Source organism: Aquarana catesbeiana, unplaced genomic scaffold (assembly GCF_042186555.1).
Source record: "Aquarana catesbeiana isolate 2022-GZ unplaced genomic scaffold, ASM4218655v1 unanchor232, whole genome shotgun sequence".
Classification (NCBI taxonomy): domain Eukaryota; kingdom Metazoa; phylum Chordata; class Amphibia; order Anura; family Ranidae; genus Aquarana; species Aquarana catesbeiana.
Genome location: NW_027362660.1, coordinates 544150 through 562030, shown reverse-complemented (window position 1 = coordinate 562030; position 17881 = coordinate 544150). Strand labels below are relative to the sequence as shown.

The 17881-nt window shown below is 42.0% G+C and overlaps 2 protein-coding genes across 2 annotated transcripts in view; one reads left to right on the top strand and one right to left on the bottom strand.

Annotated features, from left to right (window-relative positions):
* Positions 1-17881, top strand: part of LOC141121795 (uncharacterized) — a 329972-nt gene that overhangs the window by 44522 nt on the left and 267569 nt on the right. The window lies entirely within an intron of this gene.
* The window catches only part of LOC141121788 (uncharacterized), a 50444-nt gene continuing 43477 nt past the window's right edge, over positions 10915-17881 (bottom strand). The window contains exons 19-22 of the mRNA XM_073611507.1: positions 17626-17853; positions 17344-17541; positions 17081-17222; positions 10915-14797 (exon numbers count right to left, since the gene is read on the bottom strand). Of these exons, the coding sequence (XP_073467608.1) occupies positions 13971-14797; positions 17081-17222; positions 17344-17541; positions 17626-17853 (1395 nt within the window). The 3' untranslated portion in view covers positions 10915-13970. The remainder of the gene's footprint in view (positions 14798-17080; positions 17223-17343; positions 17542-17625; positions 17854-17881) is intronic.

Sequence of the window (17881 nt, the reverse complement as noted above, 5' to 3'; positions counted from 1 at the left end):
AGGGAGCAAAGGCACCACCCCCAATAGCCAAAATCCCTCCCCAAGCCGTCACCATGGCAATCAGCTAAATGGGACTACAGCCTTTAGTCAACACGTTAAGTGACATCTGAATACAATAAAATGTCACAATTCTTATAACCATTGCTGGGCCCATGAATGGAACACAACTCCAGTTCGAATGGCATACCCTTAGTTATAAACTAAAAATAAAATAAAATAAAAAAGGATATAAAAATTTATTAATATTAAAATCGGCACATGGAAGGAACTTCCCCATATACTACATCACTGCAGCCACCTTAAAAACTCCACCCCAAACATCTAATTTGTAAACGTGATAAACAAATATGTGCGTCTGTTGTATAATATTCGCGATCATACATGGCGAATTGAATATCAATAACACACCAGAATACACCGTTTATATGATAAACATTCCATATTAATACTAATATTACTCTCACCAATCCAAGAAAAAACTCTAAGCAGATTATTATCTGTCAGAGATGAAGCAATTTAAGTCGAATTCGACATTGAGTCCCGTGGGTACCCCCACTTGGGTCTCATATACCCAAAACGACTCACGCCGACTCAATTGTCAAATGAAATTACCTCCCCTCCAATGAGGGGTCACTTTTTCGACCCCCCCAAAATTTTAGTTTGGCGGGGCTTCGAGCATGGAACAATCGAAAATGCTTGGAAACATTATGAGTGACCAAACCTTTTTTGATGTTATTCACATGTTCCCCTATTCTAATATGCAAAGGTCTAGATGTTCTCCCTATGTACTGGAGGCCACATTCGCACTCCATCATATATACTACCCCCGTGGTAGAACATGTGATAAAGTCCTTGATTTGGTAAACTTTCTTAGTTGCTGTGGCAACAAACTCCTTACGTTTTTTAGTGTTGCTTTTAGCCTGTTTACATGGTGGACACTGACCACAGGCATAGAAACCTGTCAGTACATTGAAAATCCTGTTCTCAAATGGAACTGGTGGGTCTATAACTCCAGGGGCCAGCTTATCTCGCAAAGAAGGGGCCTTTTTGTATACAAACTGAGGAAACTGAGAAAGAATTGGACCTAACTCTCTGTCCCGTTTGAGAATAGGCCAATGTTTGCGAACGACCCTTTCGAATTGTTTGTACTGAACGTTAAAATAAAGGATCATTTTGATATTCCCTGGTGTGTCCCGTCGGACTTTAGGGCAATTGGACACTAACGTATTTCTATCAAGCGCCCGAACGTATTCTATATCTTTATCGATACTGATCCTATCATACCCCTTTTGGATAAAGCGGGATGCAAGTACCTGTGATTGTGAGATGTAATCACTCTCCTGTGTACAATTACGCCTAATGCGCACAAATTGTCCCTTCGGGATATTGCATAGCCACTGAAGATGGTGGCAGCTTCCTAGGGGGATGAATGCATTGCGATCAGTCAGCTTGAAATGGTTCATAAGCTTAAACTGATTCCCCTCCAAAGAGATGTCTAAATCCAGGAATACAATCCGTTCGGTACTAATGTTCCAAGACAGGACTATGTTCCTGGTATTCCTGTCCAGTTTCTGCATAAATAAATCCAACTTAGTCCTATCGCCCGTCCAAATCATAATGATATCATCGATGTATCTCTGGTAACAGACAAGTTCAGGGGGCATGTTATTGTAAATAGCGTCTTCCTCCCAGTGTGCCATAAATAAATTGGCAACACTGGGAGCAAACCGAGCCCCCATGGCTACACCTCTAGTTTGGAGGTAAAATTGTCTGTTGTACCAGAAGTAATTTTTTGATAAACAAAAATTTAAACAGTCGAGAATGTAACTCTTATGTCTCCTTGTAAGATCGGATGTTCTAAAAGCCCACTGCACAGAATTCAAGGCATCCTCATGACTAATGATTGTGTACAGTGAGCTGACATCCGCTGTTATCAAAAAACAAGATGATAAGTCGGGTAAGGCTTCGATAATCTGAATGATATGTTTAGTATCCTTCAAGAAGGAGTGGGTTTTAGAAACCATAGGTTGGAGAAAAAAGTCAATGTATTGACCCAGTCTAGAAGTGACTGAGTCAATACCATTGACTATAGGTCGGCCAGGTGGATTGGTACTACTCTTGTGTATTTTAGGCAAAAAGTATATTATTGGGGTGCGGCATGCAGATGGATCTAAATAGGATGCCTCCTTAGCATTTGCGCCTTCTCCCGCCACCCACGACAGAAAAAGAAAAATGGCAGAGGAAGGAGAGGAGGCAGGAGAATTCAAAAGAGTAAAACCCCATTAGGAGCAGGAATATATAACCTGAGTGGTGCACCTCTCAATGAAGATGAGATTAAGGTTTTAGACAGAGGTCTTAAGTATGCACCCACCCGTAATTTAAATAAATTTCAGACTTACATTAGTCTCAAAAAATTTATCAGAAATCTGAATGTAAAGAAGTATTATCTTTCTAATACTACAGTCCGGACGGATTCTAATACCATGAAATCATCTAGTAAACATTCCACCCTCCGTAATAAATCAGTATTTAATCCTCCCAACCTGGACACTAAGCATATAGATGTGTTCAAAAACATGATTACTAAGGATCTTGAATCACTTAAGATCCGGAAAGTGAATGATCCAGAGTTTATTAAGAAGGGTATTCAATCACTGATGGAACGGAAGGATTTGGTGTTACGTCCGGCAGACAAAGGAGGGGGTCTGGTGATATTAAGCAAAGTATATTACAATAATGAAATGGAGAACTTACTAAGCGATTATAACACATACGTTAAGCTTACAAAAGATCCCATGCTTGAGTATAAGGAGGAATTACACTCATTGATAGAAAGAGGGAAACATATTGGGGTGCTGAATGCTAAGGAGGCATCCTATTTAGATCCATCTGCATGCCGCACCCCAATAATATACTTTTTGCCTAAAATACACAAGAGTAGTACCAATCCACCTGGCCGACCTATAGTCAATGGTATTGACTCAGTCACTTCTAGACTGGGTCAATACATTGACTTTTTTCTCCAACCTATGGTTTCTAAAACCCACTCCTTCTTGAAGGATACTAAACATATCAGATTATCGAAGCCTTACCCGACTTATCATCTTGTTTTTTGATAACAGCGGATGTCAGCTCACTGTACACAATCATTAGTCATGAGGATGCCTTGAATTCTGTGCAGTGGGCTTTTAGAACATCCGATCTTACAAGGAGACATAAGAGTTACATTCTCGACTGTTTAAATTTTTGTTTATCAAAAAATTACTTCTGGTACAACAGACAATTTTACCTCCAAACTAGAGGTGTAGCCATGGGGGCTCGGTTTGCTCCCAGTGTTGCCAATTTATTTATGGCACACTGGGAGGAAGACACTATTTACAATAACATGCCCCCTGAACTTGTCTGTTACCAGAGATACATCGATGATATCATTATGATTTGGACAGGCGATAGGACTAAGTTGGATTTATTTATGCAGAAACTGGACAGGAATACCAGGAACATAGTCCTGTCTTGGAACATTAGTACCAAACGGATTGTATTCCTGGATTTAGACATCTCTTTGGAGGGGAATCAGTTTAAGCTTATGAACCATTTCAAGCCGACTGATCGCAATGCGTTCATCCCCCTAGGAAGCTGCCACCATCTTCAGTGGCTATGCAATATCCCGAAGGGACAATTTGTGCGCATTAGGCGTAATTGTACACAGGAGAGTGATTACATCTCACAATCACAGGTACTTGCATTCCGCTTTATCCAAAAGGGGTATGATAGGATCAGTATCGATAAAGATATAGAATACGTTCGGGCGCTTGATAGAAATACGTTAGTGTCCAATTGCCCTAAAGTCCGACAGGACACACCAGGGAATATCAAAATGATCCTTGATTTTAACGTTCAGTACAAACAATTCGAAAGGGTCGTTCGCAAACATTGGCCTATTCTCAAACGGGACAGAGAGTTAGGTCCAGTTCTTTCTCAGTTTCCTCAGTTTGTATACAAAAAGGCCCCTTCTTTGCGAGATAAGCTGGCCCCTGGGGTTATAGACCCACCAGTTCCATTTGAGAACAGGATTTTCAATGTACTGACAGGTTTCTATGCCTGTGGTCAGTGTCCACCATGTAAACAGGCTAAAAGCAACACTAAAAAACGTAAGGAGTTTGTTGCCACAGCAACTAAGAAAGTTTACCAAATCAAGGACTTTATCACATGTTCTACCACGGGGGTAGTATATATGATGGAGTGCGAATGTGGCCTCCAGTACATAGGGAGAACATCTAGACCTTTGCATATTAGAATAGGGGAACATGTGAATAACATCAAAAAAGGTTTGGTCACTCATAATGTTTCCAAGCATTTTCGATTGTTCCATGCTCGAAGCCCCGCCAAACTAAAATTTTGGGGGGTCGAAAAAGTGACCCCTCATTGGAGGGGAGGTAATTTCATTTGACAATTGAGTCGGCGTGAGTCGTTTTGGGTATATGAGACCCAAGTGTGGGTACCCACGGGACTCAATGTCGAATTCGACTTAAATTGCTTCATCTCTGACAGATAATAATCTGCTTAGAGTTTTTTCTTGGATTGGTGAGAGAGAGTAATATTAGTATTAATATGGAATGTTTATCATATAAACGGTGTATTCTGGTGTGTTATTGATATTCAATTCGCCATGTATGATCGCGAATATTATACAACAGACGCACATATTTGTTTATCACGTTTACAAATTAGATGTTTGGGGTGGAGTTTTTAAGGTGGCTGCAGTGATGTAGTATATGGGGAAGTTCCTTCCATGTGCCGATTTTAATATTAATAAATTTTTATATCCTTTTTTATTTTATTTTATTTTTAGTTTATAACTAAGGGTATGCCATTCGAACTGGAGTTGTGTTCCATTCATAGGCCCAGCAATGGTTATAAGAATTGTGACATTTTATTGTATTCAGATGTCACTTAACGTGTTGACTAAAGGCTGTAGTCCCATTTAGCTGATTGCCATGGTGACGGCTTGGGGAGGGATTTTGGCTATTGGGGGTGGTGCCTTTGCTCCCTTTTTTTCCAGCCTCAGGTTATCAACATGTTGGTGTGATCACATGACTGGCCGTCCCGGCGTCGTTGACGTCACGGCGGCCGTCCAAGTGGGGATGTCTTTTAGCAATCTAATCGCCATGGTGACGGCTCGGGGAGGAGGTCCGGTTACTGGGGGCGGGATTTTTGCACCCTTCACGTTATAGCTCTTGGAAATAGTGGGATCACATGATCGGCCACCCCGACGTCATTGACGTCACGGCGGCCGCCCCAATGTATACTAATTAGAGTGTCCTGCCCCTTGAGTGACGGCCTGAGAGAGAGGCTTTGATTACCAGGGGTGGCGCTCTTCTTCTGAGTGTGATCTAGCTCCTCTAGTTGACAAAAGAACGTAGGGTCACATGATCGACCCTCCCGGCGTCATTTGATGTCATGACGACTTTTACAATTTATCTAATAGGAGTTTCCTGCTTCCTAAGTACTGTGTCACATGACCGGGCGTCATGATGCATAATCCTTAGTTACTATGGGGATTGTTTGGGTAGGAAGTAATTCCTTTGACCCCATGGTGGCCGCAGCTGATTGGACGGTACCTCGGGGGGGATGGTTTACCCTATAGGAAGTAGATATTTGGGCTCTATATATATAGATGTGATGTCTTATCTCCATTACCGCTGAGGAAGTCCAGAGGAGGACGATATGCGTGCGGGAGCTTTTGGACATCACTGCAGCCACCATTTAACTCACGCTATTCCTATGATGATAATTTTACCTGTATCCCAGCACTAGGGCATAGTGCCGTGTTTGTGAGTACCGAATTTTAATAAATGTTACCGTTTTTAAGCCACGCAGTGTGCACTATGTTTTTCCATTTTTATTTCATGTGACATGATCTGCAATTTTGAGTGCCATCTTCATTACCGTGGGACCATCTGCCTAGACAAGTCTTCATCCTTATCCACTAAGTGTGGCAAATGCTGTCTTGACCCATCTGTTAGTTCAGGGGTCCATATGCTAAGGTGAGCGGTTTGGCTGGCCGGTGGTGGGTTCACGGATATGTAGCAGTGCATGGAATTTTCTTGAGCACCTACATCATTCCAGAGGAGAATCCTTTTCCCATCTATATGTGATTTCTAATCATAAAAGGACTTTATTTGGACTTTTAAGTTTAGCGCTGCACTGCTCCTGATAATTGCCAGAGAGCCTTCATATGATATGAAAAAAATCTATGCAGATCAGCGGAAGCTGCTCCAGCTATTGCCAGAAATCGGATATGTTGGAGGAGGTGTGAAATAGCATTACTGTCTGCAGCACACTATAAGCACAACATTAAAAAAGAGAGGCTCCCTCATTTGCATATAAATATAAAAAAATCCTGGAATAGTGGTCTCTTTATTAGTCCCGACTCCCCCGAGTGATATGTGATTGCCTTTGAACTGAATCCCTCATGCTGCGTGGTGCGCTCTCAGTCTCTTTCTTCCTACCTTCCAGCAGCTCAACTCGGGCCGAAGAACGGATCTGCCGACGTCACTTCCGGTTTTCGTCTGTTCCACAAAACCCGGAAGTAACCTCTAGATTTAAACAACAATGCTCCCGCCCGTAGTGATTCTATGGGCGGAAGCTACTCGGCGCTTTGTATTGTGCCGCAGGGCAGGTTAAATGCCCGCAAATGAAGCGCCATGTCTGCAATCTCGTGAATGCACTGATGTGGCGCTTCCCATAGTGCACTGTGTCCGGTGCCTAAACACAGTGCACTTAGTTAAAGGACTTTTTTTTCTTAAAGGGGCCGTTTTAAAAAAATGTTTTAATTTTTTTTTGATTACTACAGAAGGGTGGGCGGCGCTCGGGCAGTCAGCGAGTGTTACCGTCAGAGGTCGCTCCTGTGTGGCAGGTCATTGGGGGGTTATTGGTGAGACAATAGGTGGTTGGCATGGGGATTGATGATGGATTTACGAGAGACTTTTTGGGGGATTTCATTTTAACCACCTGAGGACCAACTGCGGCAGATATACTGCGGCAGGTTGGCTCCTCTGGGAGAGCCATTAGGAGGACGTGCACGCCCATGGCACAATGTCTGCTGGGCACCCTCGATCACTCCTGAGAGAGACAGAATGAAGGTTTGTCAATGTAAACAGACAGATCTCCATTCTGTCAGGGAAACAAATCTGTTGTTCCTAATGCTTAGGAACAATGATCAGTCTCCTCCCCCAGTCATTCCCATCCCCCCCACAGTTAGATTAACTCCCTAGGACACACATTTAACCCCTTGATTGCTCCCTAGTGTTAACCCCTTCCCTGCCAGTGACAATTTATAGCACTGATCACTGTAAAAATGTCAATGGTCCCAAAAATGTGTCAAAAATGTCCGATCTGTCTGCCGCAATGTCGCAGTCCTGCTAAAAATCGCAAATCACTGCCATTACTAGTAAAAAAAATAAATAATGAAAATGCCATAAATCTCCTATTTTGTAGACGCTATAACTTTTACACAAACCAATCAATATACGCTTATTGTGTTTTATTTTTTATACCAAAAATATGTAGAAGAATACATATCGGTCTAAACTGATTTTTTTTTTATATTGGGATATTTATTATAGCAAAAAGTCAAAAATATATATTTTTTTTTTTCAAAATTGTCACTCTTTTTTTGTTTATAGCGCAAAAAATAAAAACTGCAGAGATGGTCAAATACCACCAAAAGAAAGCTCTATTTGTGGGGAAAAAAAGGACATCAATTTTGTTTGTGTACAGCGTCGCAAGACCGTGCAATTGTCAGTTAAAGCGATGCAGTGCCGTATCACAAAAAATGGCCTGGTCCTGGTTACTTACCTTGTCCCCAGGATCCTGCGATGTCCCCCCGCGGTGTCTGCGGGCTCTGTCCTCCTCCGAAGCCTCTCTGTGCCCGGCTCCGTTCCCTGCGAGCGTCGCGACGCACAGGGGCGGAGCCTGGCGGCAAATTAAAAAAAAAACGTAAAACTCATAAGACATGCAGTACTGTAATCTTACAGATTACAGTACTATATGAAATTATTTCACATCCCTTTTGTCCCCAGTGCTTTGTCCAGTGCCCTGCATGCAGTTTTATATTATATATACTGTTCTTTCTGCCTGGAAACTTGAGATTGTCCATAGCAACCAAAAACTGTCCCTTTACGTCAAAAGTGGCTTTAGACCAGCTAGAAAACGGCGATAGTAAATTAGAACACTTGCAGAATTGAGCGATAGTGAATTGTGGGGAAATTTATTTTATTATTTTTTTTTATTATTATTTATATTTATTTATAATATTATAATTTATGTTTTTGTGTTTCAAACTTCATCATACCCAGGATATCTACTAGACTCTTGTTTGGACAGATTTAAGTGTGTTAAGAATTACAGACCCACAATATAAAACGCCAAATTTCCATGCAAAATAATTGTACCGCTTTCAGCACCTAAAATCCGAAATAATCATACCGCCAGGGAGGTTAAGTGGTTAATAAAGGACGTAGAGGGTCTTTATTGCTTTACATATATTTTTTGGTGAATGAGTAGGGGCGAAGTTTACTATGTACCCCAAACTCATTCATGTAGGGGGGCAGTATCTGTGGGACCCCTAATATTAAAGATGGGTTCCAGATTCTTATAAGCCCTCCTGCCCACAGACCCCCACAATCACCAAGCCAGGGTTGTGGGGATGAGGCCCTTTTCCTTATCAACATGGGAACAAGGTGCTTTACAATGAGGGGTCCCCCTTGGCAAGGCATTCCCATGTTGAGGGCACTTGGTCTGATATGGTTCAGGAGAAGGGGCGGGGCCACACACACACTTGTCCCTCCCCATTTTCTGGTCAGCCAGGCTGCATGTTTGGATTAAGAGTTTGGTTTGGATTTTTTCTGGGGGGGGGGCACATACTTTTTTTTGTGTGAGGTCCCCCCTTTAATATCTATCTTAGACTCAGAGGGTCTGCTATATATTTGGGGGCTCTATACATTTTTTCATTCTTTCTGTAGGATGGGCTACAGAAAAAGTGTCATTTACAAAGAAAAAAAAAAATCAGTTTAAATTTCCAGAAAACGACATTTCATTGCCAGCTTCTTTTTGTTTTTATACAGACCCTCCAAAGGTCCTCAAAACGCATTGAAGAACCTTGGGGGGTCTGTGTGCTGTTTTGGCAATTTTAAGTGTAGTATGATCTCAGGTATTAGTATGAAGACATGTCTGATGAAAGAAACTAAGGGCTCTACTTATAGAAAATTCATGGGATGAATGTGACAATCACTCATCCAACCATTACATATTCTGGCCATAATGTAGCAAAGTGATTTCCTATGATCTCCAGCTCCATCTAGTGACCATAATGGGGTATTTTTCCTAAGATAACGCCATTAGTAAAAATAGCACAATACGCATTATGACCACTAGATGGAGCCAAGGAAATCAGTGTATGAAATAAAATACATTCAATAGTCATCACAGCTGGGGGAATCCTGGTCACATTCATACAACTATTTTTTTTTTAACCACCTCAATACAGGGCACTTTCACCCCCTTCCTGCCCAAGCCATTTTTCAGTTTTCAGCGCTGTCGCACTTTGAATGACAATTGTGCGGTCATGTTACACTGCACCCTAATGAAATTTTTATCATTTTTTCCCCACAAATAGAGCTTTCTTTTGGTGGTATTTGTTCACCTCTGCGGTTTTTATTTATTGCACTATAAACAAAAGAAGAGGGACATTTTTGAATAAACACAATATTTTTTACGTTTTGCTATAATAAATATCCAATTTTTTTTTAAACAAATTTTTTCCTCAGTTTAGGCCGATATATATTCTTCTACATATTTTTGTTAAAAAGAAAATCTCAATAAGTGTATATTGATTGGTTTGCGCAAAAGTTATAGCGTCTACAAAATAGGGGATAGATTTATATGTATTTTTTACTAGTAATGGCGGCGATCTGCGATTTTTATTGTGACTGCGATATTGAGGCGGACATATCGGACACTTTTGACACATTTTTGGGACCATTCACATTTATACAGTGATCCGTGCTATAAAAATGCATTGATTACTGTGTAAATGTGACTGGCAGGGAAGGGGTTAACACTAGGGGGCGTTCGAGGGGTTAATGTGTGTCCTAGGGAGGTGATTCTAATTGTGGGGGGAGGGGACTGACTGGGGGAGATGACCGATCGGTGTCCCTATGTACAAGGGACACACCATCGGTCTCCTCTCCTCTCTGATAGGACGTGGATCTGTGTTTACATACACAGATCCACGGTCCTGCTCTGTTACCCGGCAATCGCGGGTGCCCGGCGGACATCGCAGCCGCCGGGCACATGCACCAGGTCCCGAGTGACGCAGCGGGCGCCCCCTAGTGGCTCCGGAGGGCGATCACGTCATATGTCGTCCGCCCAGAACAACAGCTGCCTCGTCCCGCCGTCATATGATGGTGGGCGGTAGCTTAGCGGTTAAAAGACCTCTACTGCCTCGTTTCCACCGAGCGGATCGGTTCGGGTCGGATCGGTTTGGACGGCCTAGAATGGTCCGGCCTATTCAGGCGAGCGTTTCCATTGCAAGTCGGACCGACAGGGGCCATACGTGGGTTTAGAAAAAATGCCGTCATGGCGTCACACGTCCACCAATCAGTGTAAAGTATCGTAGCTCCGCCCTAACCGAACCGTTCCATTTTCTATGGCCCCACATCTGAAGCAGGACCCTGAATGGAACGGTTCGGTTGTATGGACCGCTTTCATAATGGAAACACCCAAAATAGCGTACCGTACCGAACCGATCCGCTCGGTGGAAACGAGGCATAAGTGTTTGTGAAATCTTACACCACAAAATGTACTCAGCCAATGAGAGGTAAAGACTCCATTTTTATTATTCTACTGCTATCAATGGCCAACACAGTAAAACACTTCATCCATGTCTTTGGTGATCTCTGATCTCCTTATGAACTCAAGGATGAACAATTCCTATCGCCTGACACCCGGGACATGCAGTTCTGAGGATCGGACAGGTCATTTTTTTTTTAACATTTAGCCCTGCTGTGGGCAAGCAAGGAGCAGATTTACTTGTCGGATGGAAGCGTTCGGGTGGCTAAGCGAATGTTTCCACACCCCCCGGTAAAGTGCCCCCCCGACACACACCCGCTATGTATCCCGGGCTCCTCTTGCCCATCTGGGTCCCGGGACCAGCATAGCGGGTGATGATGGGTAGAGGGGGGGAGGAGAGAGGACACACACCCGCTCTCCTCCCCTTCTTCTTCCTGACCCGGAAGTGACATGTATGACATCACTTCCGGGTCCCCATTGACAGTTTACCCAGCTATCAAGGCTGGGAAAGAATATACTGCAGTCTGATCTGTATTACATTACATTCAGTAGCTCACAGGGGAGACATTGGATGGTCTTTTAGACCCTGGATGTCTCATTAAAGAGAACCTGTCACCAAAAAATCATCACATAGGGGATTTTATGTCCTCAGTCAAGGTACCCTCCAAAATTATGGACAGTCTTGAGGCGCCCCAATCTAAAATGTAAAAACTATTCTAATAGTTCTACATAATGCAGCAACATCAACACACGTAGGACACACAAAAATAGAAGTGATTTATTCTTCCAAAGCAAATACACTTTTGCAAACTGGTACAGACTAGTATTCCAATGTTTCTCTTCTCCCTCAGTTATTCTCCATCACTCAGGTAATGAGACCCCGAAGCTGATGGAGAGAGGCGGGGGAGGGTCACACAAGGATGATATTCAGGCGACTGACATCCTCCTTATCAGCTCATGATGTCATTGGTCAGTAGGCAGTTGGCAGCTAGAAGTTTGTAATGGTGTACAATGAAAACCTGAGGCTTTGTGTAACTAAAAGGCTTCATCCACCCTCCGGCTTGTATACAATTTTGGGGCAATTGTTTGGCATTTTGCCAAGGTGCCCCTAAAGAAACCTCAAGGCACCCTGGTTGAAAAAGGCTGATGTGATGAAAAAATGTTTTTTTTTTTTTTAAATTGTACAAAATTAAAATTTAAACCCGGGCACATAAAACCCCTATAAAATAAAATAAAAATCGGAGGCCCCACCCCGCACATATATGCATGTACAAACATAAACTTACACGTTGGGCGCCTACGTCTGAAAACGTTGATTGCGATACACATGTTACATATCGCTACGCAAGCCAGAATGAGAGCAATAATTCTATCACCAGACCTCCTCCATAACACCAAACTGATGACCTATAGGGGGCTTTTAAAGCGTCGCCTATAGAAAATATAGGGTACTGAAGGTTGTCACCATTTCACAGGAGCACACAAATTTAAGGTTTGATATGTTGGGTATCTATTTACTCCGTGAAACCTCAGCTTTTATATTTTACCAGAAAAATTGGGTAATTCATTGTGTTTTTGTGCCCCCTACAATGGACTTAGTGTGTTTTTTACTGAAATGTTGCGTTTCCTAGACTGTTGCGGTAATATCACGTGACAAAAAAAATTGGAACTACCACTATTTATTCTCCAGGGTGTCTGCTTTCAGAAAATATATCTTGTATTGCGGGTTTTATATAATCTTCAGGCCTAAAATGATTTTTTAACTCCTTCCCACATGGCCAATAGCAGAATGACAGCCAGGCGGGGATTCCATTATCCTGACGGGATGTCATATGACATCCAGAATAACCTGCTCAGGTGTGCGACGATTGGTGGTGCGGTGTGTCGCTCTGACACACCGCATCTGCAATCTCAGTAAAGAGCCTATGACGTAAGCTCTTTACCATGTGATCAGCTGTGTCCAATCAAAGCTAATCACATCATAACCAGGAAGTGCCGGTTATCAGCATTCCTTTATTCATGCTGGCAAGGTGCAAGTAGAGGAGAGACGATCAGCATCTCTCCTGACAGGAGGAGATCTGCACTGATATTCAGCATTGATTATCAGTACAGGCCCATCAGCGATGATCACAAGTGATGACCACCAGTGATGCCAATCAGTGCCCATCAGGGTTGCCAATCAGTGCCATCTATCAGTTCTGCGTTTTAGTGCCTCCTCATCAGTGGCCATCAGTGAAAGAGGAAACTTACTTATTTACAACATTTTACAACAAAAACAAAGAAAAACTTTTTTTTTTTTTTTTTTTTCAAAATGTTCTGTCTTTTTTTTATTTGTAGCACACAAAATAAAACCCCCAGTGGTGATCAAATACCACCAGAAGAAAGCTCTATTTGTGGGGAAAAAGATAAAAATTTAATTTTGCTATAGTGTTACACAGGTGTATCAATGAGTAATTGTCATTCAAAGTGTGAGAGTGCTAAAAGATGAAAATTGGCCCGGAGGGGAAGGAGGTGAAAGTTTCCGGTATTGAAGTGGTTAAACATGAGGGCAAAAACGGCTCTGGCAGTGAAAGGGTTAAAGGAAACGTTCACCTTCGGGAACATGTTACATGTTCCTGTTGCGGCTCAGCGATCCGAGTCCTCTGTGCGACAGCGGTGCGGGGAGAAGTTCCCCATACCGGCTGTCACTTTATGAAAAGAGCTGTGCCATTCATTCACAGAGTTCTGTCCTTTGCCGATGTCGGCTTGTAGTTTTCAAGGAGCTCCCACACCGCTGCTGAGCTCTCTGGTAGATGAGGAACAAGGAGATTGTCATAAGGGACAAGGAGACTGTCATAAGGGACAAGGAGATTGGGACCCCGATTTAGTCCCTTGGACAAGTTGTTTTTTCAAAAAAATGTCCACACCCCTGAAACTGTTTCTTACATGATGAAGATCAGCCATGGAATATATCTGAGGTGTATATCAGGGTGTGCTTCTTCCCCACATGAGAGCTGTGATGTCCAGCAACATTCATATAGAAGACATTTCCCGCACTCAAGGCACTAATACACCTGGAGGGTTGTGTGGGATCCCTGATGTAAAGGAAGACAGGACTTCAGTGAGGACCAATTCCCTCACTCAGGACAGGAATATGGCTTCTCCCCTGTGTGAGAGCTCTGATGTCTGTAAAGATGGGACTTCTGGGAAAAAAATTTCCCGCACTCAGGACAGGAATACGGCTTCTCCCCAATGTGAGAGCTCTGATGTCTGTAAAGATGGGACTTCTGGGAAAAACATTTCCCGCACTCAGGACAGGAATATGGCTTCTCTCCTGTGTGAGATCTCTGATGTCTGTAAAGACTGGACTTCTCTGAAAAACATTTCCCGCACTCAAGACAGGAATACGGTTTCTCCCCAGTATGAGATCTCTGATGTGTGTAAAGACTGAACTTCACTGAAAAACATTTTCCGCACTCAGGACAGGAATATGGCTTCTGTTCCGTGTGAGATCTCTGATGTGTGAAAAGACTAGACTTCTGTGAAAAACATTTCCCGCACTCGGGACAGGAATACGGCTTCTGCCCCGTGTGAGATCTTTTATGCACATTAAGACTATATTTACAACGGAAACACTTCCCGCACTCAGTACAGGAATACGGCTTCTCCCCTGTGTGAGATCTTATGTGTTCATTAAGATGGCATTTATAACGGAAACACTTCCCACACTCAGTACAGGAAAACCTCTCATCTGCTGGAAGGACGGCACCATCCCTCACAGTCTGAGGTTCCTCAGGATAAGAGGAATACGATGGTCCATCTACACTGTGTGGTGCCGGATGGACATTTGAGGTAGTCGGGTTTTCTCCTGGACTATACTGTGTGATGTTCTCATCTTCTACTTTACAGTCTGGAGACAAAGTGAGACAATCCTCTGAGGTTTTCCTCATCTCCCGTCCATCTACTAAAATAGAAATAAAAAGTTTATTACTAGACATGAGCAGATTGGTTCCCCTAAACCAGGACTCCGCCCACATCAGGCAGCTTTGTCTCTGAGGATCTTACAATTCCCCCCTCAAGGTAACTAGTAAATGGGTCCTCTGTAGGGCGGCAACTAATGATTATTTCCATAATTGATTAGTTGGCCGATTATGGTTTCAATTAATTGACTAATTGGATAAAAACCTCAAAAAAGAGGTTGGCGTATAATTTAGTTAATATTCTTGAATATCTATATACAGCGGTAAATATAAATATCCAGATATATAGTTGGATATTTAATCCACTCTGAGAATAACAGACAGATAGATGTATTATTAGAGGGAGAATCTGCTACATATCAGAATCAGAGATCAACATTAATAAAATATAAAAAAGACATAAAACGCTGTTTTGCAGATGATCAGACAGGAGTGTAATATAATATGATGGATGACAGACTCCCTTGTCATAGACAGGTAGGTGGGTACAAGCTCCCTGCACCTGATATCACTTATGCTGGCCGTACACAAACTCATTTTTCTTTCAAAAAAACATTCATCCAATTTTCTAACCATTAGTGGGGTCAAATCGGCGTTCATTTTCCACCACAGTGACAGGAAAATTTGAAGAAGCAGAACAGGAAACTTTTCTCCATCGAACAAATTTTCAAATAGTGTATGTGGTTTTTGCTCAGAAGTTCCATTCATTTTAAAATTGAATGTTAAAAGCAAGTGGAATTTTCAAACTACACTCGTCCATTCATCGAATGTACAAATACATTTTCATACCAATATATGTGTGAATATTCTCGTCCAAAAATCGATCCGTGTATGGCCAGCATAGGACATTTAGTAGCAGCAGCATGATTTTATTTTAATCATCTATTATGATGGGATTAAAAAAAAATAGTCCTATATACTAAACAAACAGCAGATAATAACTACTACTTTTTTCATGGATATAATAATTTAAATATAATGCACAATACTAGTAAATTTTTAATTTATGTAATATTAATGCCTTCTATTACTTCCAGTCTATCAGCCTCCACCTCCTCTGGGTTCAGATGCTGATCTTCCCTGCACAGAGACCTTAAAGTCATTGTAACTGTTGGATTATTTTTTTTTTAAACAAACTTGTCATACTTACCTGCTCTGTGTAATGGTTTTGCAAAGGGCAGCACTGATCCTCCTTTCTGGACCCCCCACTTCTGCCTTCAGAGTTCCCCTATAGGAAGCCGCAAAGTATAGCATAGAGTTCCCCTATAGGAAGCTACAAATTATAGTATAGAGTTCCCCTATAGGAAGATAAAAAAACTTCTGCCTTTAGAATCACTTGCTTCCTTCTCTTGCCCAGGACTACATGTCCCATGAGGCATTGCTCTTCACCCATTCAAGTTTTCAGGCATTTACTGACATGTATTGATGGTGTACTGAGCTGTATTTTCTGATATGTAAAGAAATAATGCATTCTGTATGCAGGCCAATTAATCGACTGACCAACTAATCAATTATGAAAATAGTTGACAACTATTTTCATAATCGATTAGTTGTTTCAGCCCAACATCTCTGAATCTCCTACCAGTTCATTTCTTTATTCATGGACCTTAGTCAAAGAGGCGAGGAAACAACGAGAACTGTCTTTTATAGGAGTGATAGTGATGAGGGGATTATAGGACGAGTGTCCCCACCCCCTCTATCACTCATTACCATCTTCCCAACACAAGAAGTCCTGCACTTCCTTATTTAGTCCATGATTTAGTCATGAATAACAGCAGGGCTGAGCCCCACCAGAGGTCAGAGAGTGAGGATGGGGGGAGAACAACCAAGATGAAGACTGGACTGATCCTGAAAACCACCATCATTGGGTTATTGACTCCTCCCTCATTATTACTTCCTGTTTAAGGTTCCAATGTTTGAAGATGTTATCACATTATTATCAACATGTAAAAGTCTGTGTAAAAGAGGTAAGGCTTATGTAATGTACAACTTTTTATAGAGGATACAACAGTTAGGATTTTAATGTAATGTACAATATAGAGTATATCGTGCAGGGGTCAGGAGTATGTAATGTACAATATAAATTATACAGTGTAAGGGTCAGGACTTAAAATATTGATATTCAGTAATCAGTGGAAGATTAAATGTTTACATCAGACAAGTTGCAGAGATCCCACACCGCTGCCTCCCATCTCCTGAGACTGCACTCAGTAACTCAATCAGTGAGCAGTATGGGTGGAGGAATGTATTTAGTGTTAATGACCCACCTGTGCTGATCTCTGTAGGAGTGTCCTCCTCTATAAATGTCCCCGTTATTCCATCCTCCTCCATAGACTGCTGATCATCCCTCACATACATCTCTTCTTCTTCTCCTTTAACCTCAAATTCTATATCAATTGGATCTCCACTCTAATTCAAGAAAATGAGAGAGAATATCATCTGTAAGATATAAGCTTTATTATTGTGATATCACATATAAAATCCACACATTGTCTCTATAAGTGTGTTTTAACACCTCCGTGCCACCAACCTTGTAACAGTGAGGGATGTGATCCCCCTGTGTGGAATCCCGGGAATACAGAGGACGGGGACATCTCTCTGGTGGGTTCCTGGTATTGAGTGGCTCCATCTTATACTTGTGTCCTTCTGAAAACTCCTCCATCACTCCATACTCCTCATTCTTAAACTCTTCTTTAACATCAATATTATCATCCCCGAGGTTTCCACTCTGAATATACAGTATAATAAAACATTCATTGTAACAAACATGCTGTGTATAAATCAGAACTACCAATAATTGTCAATCATCTACCTGATGATGGTGAGGGATGGTGTGATCTTCCTGTGTGGAATCCCGGGAATACAGAGGACGGGGACATCTCTCTGGTGGGTTTCTGTAGCTGGATGATTCCACCATGGTGTCCTGGTACAGATCTTTGTGTCCTTTTAGAAACTCTGACTCCTTCATCACCCCATCCTCATCATCCTCCTCTTTTATCTCTTCTTTAACTTTAATTTTAGAATCTCTCAGGTTTCCACTCTGAATATTTAATAAAAATGACATCAAA